General features: G+C 46.8%; 1 protein-coding gene across 1 annotated transcript; it reads right to left on the bottom strand.

Annotated features, from left to right (window-relative positions):
• Window positions 1-15: 15 nt before the first annotated feature.
• Window positions 16-1,413, bottom strand: LOC117940030 (eggshell protein 1-like). Its single transcript, XM_034865428.1, has 3 exons — window positions 1,226-1,413; window positions 313-622; window positions 16-205 (listed from the first exon to the last, which is right to left on the bottom strand). Exons 1-3 carry the CDS (start codon window positions 1,263-1,265, stop codon window positions 16-18), a joined length of 540 nt encoding a protein of 179 aa, XP_034721319.1. The 5' UTR covers window positions 1,266-1,413.
• Between the last annotated feature and the right edge of the window lie 194 nt (window positions 1,414-1,607).

The raw sequence follows: 1,607 nt of genomic DNA, 5'->3' as shown, positions 1-1,607 counted from the left end.
AATGAGAGGGGGAACTTAGAAGATATGGTGGAGAAGCGGTCTCTCACCTCCACCCCCCCTGGGTGGGCCGCCCCCCCGAGGCGGCCTCCCTCGGCCTCCGTAGCCTCGACCAATCGTCTCATCGGGACCCTCGAAGCCCTCCTCTGGACCGCCGTAGTCCTCGTTGTAACCACGACCGCCGGGCCGGCCTGGGCCGCCTCTGAACCTGGAACACAGGGAGACCAGGTCAGACTAGATCAGAACAGTTCAGACCAGACCAGATCAGATCACTCCAGGCCAGACCAGACCAGTTCTTCTGTAAATATGTCTCACCTGTCGTCTCTGCGGCCCCTGAACTCTCCGCCGGTGAACCTCTCGTCGGGGCCCCAGTTCCCTCCGTTGCCCCCCCCTCCTCGGGGCCCTCCCCCCCTGTGTCCCCCCCCGGCTCCGCCCTGGAATCCCGGTCCCGGTCTCCAGCCCTCCTCTCCTCGGCTGTGGAAGTCCTGGCCTCCGTCAAAGTCCTGCGGACCACGTCGCCCCTGCTGGTTGTCGCCCCAGTACGGCCCCGAGCCCTGGTCCGGCGGCCCCGGGCCCTGCCGGTCCGGAGGGCCCATGTGGTGGTTCTGCGGAGGCCCCCGAGGGTCTGAGGAGAGCCAACAGCGGTGATCAGATTCATATTCAAAACTACGTTACTTAAGATCATTTCTGGGTGATTTTCCCTTCATCTGACAGCAGATAGACACGGGGGGGGAGAAAGATGGGGGGCGAGACCCCCCACAGGGCCGCGGGTCACTGGGTTATTTTAGGGATATCTGGCCAATATGAGCGTGTTTTAAACCTCGATTACATATTTATTCTGCTCTCATAACACTGCACTATATTTCTGGTCCCGCCTATGCACCACTATCAGATTTATTATGTATATTACACAGTATATTATGTATATTACACAGTATATTATTATGTATATTACACAGTATATCATTTATTATGTATATTACACAGTATATCATTTATTATGTATATTACACAGTATATCATTTATTATGTATATTACACAGTATATCATTTATTATATATATTACACAGTATATTATTTATTATGTATATTACACAGTATATTATTATGTATATTACACAGTATATTATTACGTATATTACAAAGTATATTATTTATTATGTATATTAATGTGTCTTAGTCCTGTGCCCAGTGACGGGGAAGCTGGATCTGGTCTGGTGGTCTTACCTTTGCTGTTGGGCCCCTGCTGCCCCATCCCGTGCATCATGGGCCCAGAGTTCGGACCCTGGAAAGACCAAAATCAGATTAAGTTACCTTGGAAACCCCCACCATATGAGACCTGGAACTAACCCTGGACAGACCTCACCTGGTATCTGAGTACCTGGTATCTACAGTACACTGTAGTACATATATATAGAATATATAACGTCTAAATAAAAACTAAAAATATAAATATTTAGATAGATAAATACAGTTGGGAAGAAGTATAAATATACGTATTTAAAGTGAAATAGTGCGGTAGAGAGTAAGGTGAAGTCAGACCAGTTTTTTATTTATTTATATATATATATATATATATATATATATATATATATATATATATATATAT

This window comes from Etheostoma cragini, unplaced genomic scaffold, assembly GCF_013103735.1.
Source record: "Etheostoma cragini isolate CJK2018 unplaced genomic scaffold, CSU_Ecrag_1.0 ScbMSFa_1525, whole genome shotgun sequence".
In the NCBI taxonomy this organism is placed as follows: domain Eukaryota; kingdom Metazoa; phylum Chordata; class Actinopteri; order Perciformes; family Percidae; genus Etheostoma; species Etheostoma cragini.
Note: the sequence above shows the minus strand (reverse complement) of the source record. Positions and strands in the feature narration are given on the sequence as shown.

Bases quoted from the DNA above. Each gene is read 5' to 3' on its own strand.
- LOC117940030 (XM_034865428.1), bottom strand. From the start codon at position 1,265: ATGATGCACGGGATGGGGCAGCAGGGGCCCAACAGCAAAG. The intron at 623-1,225 runs GTAAGACCACCA...GGCTCTCCTCAG, and splicing joins GCAGGGGCCCAACAGCAAAG to ACCCTCGGGGGCCTCCGCAG. The intron at 206-312 runs GTGAGACATATT...CCTGTGTTCCAG, and splicing joins AGGGGCCGCAGAGACGACAG to GTTCAGAGGCGGCCCAGGCC.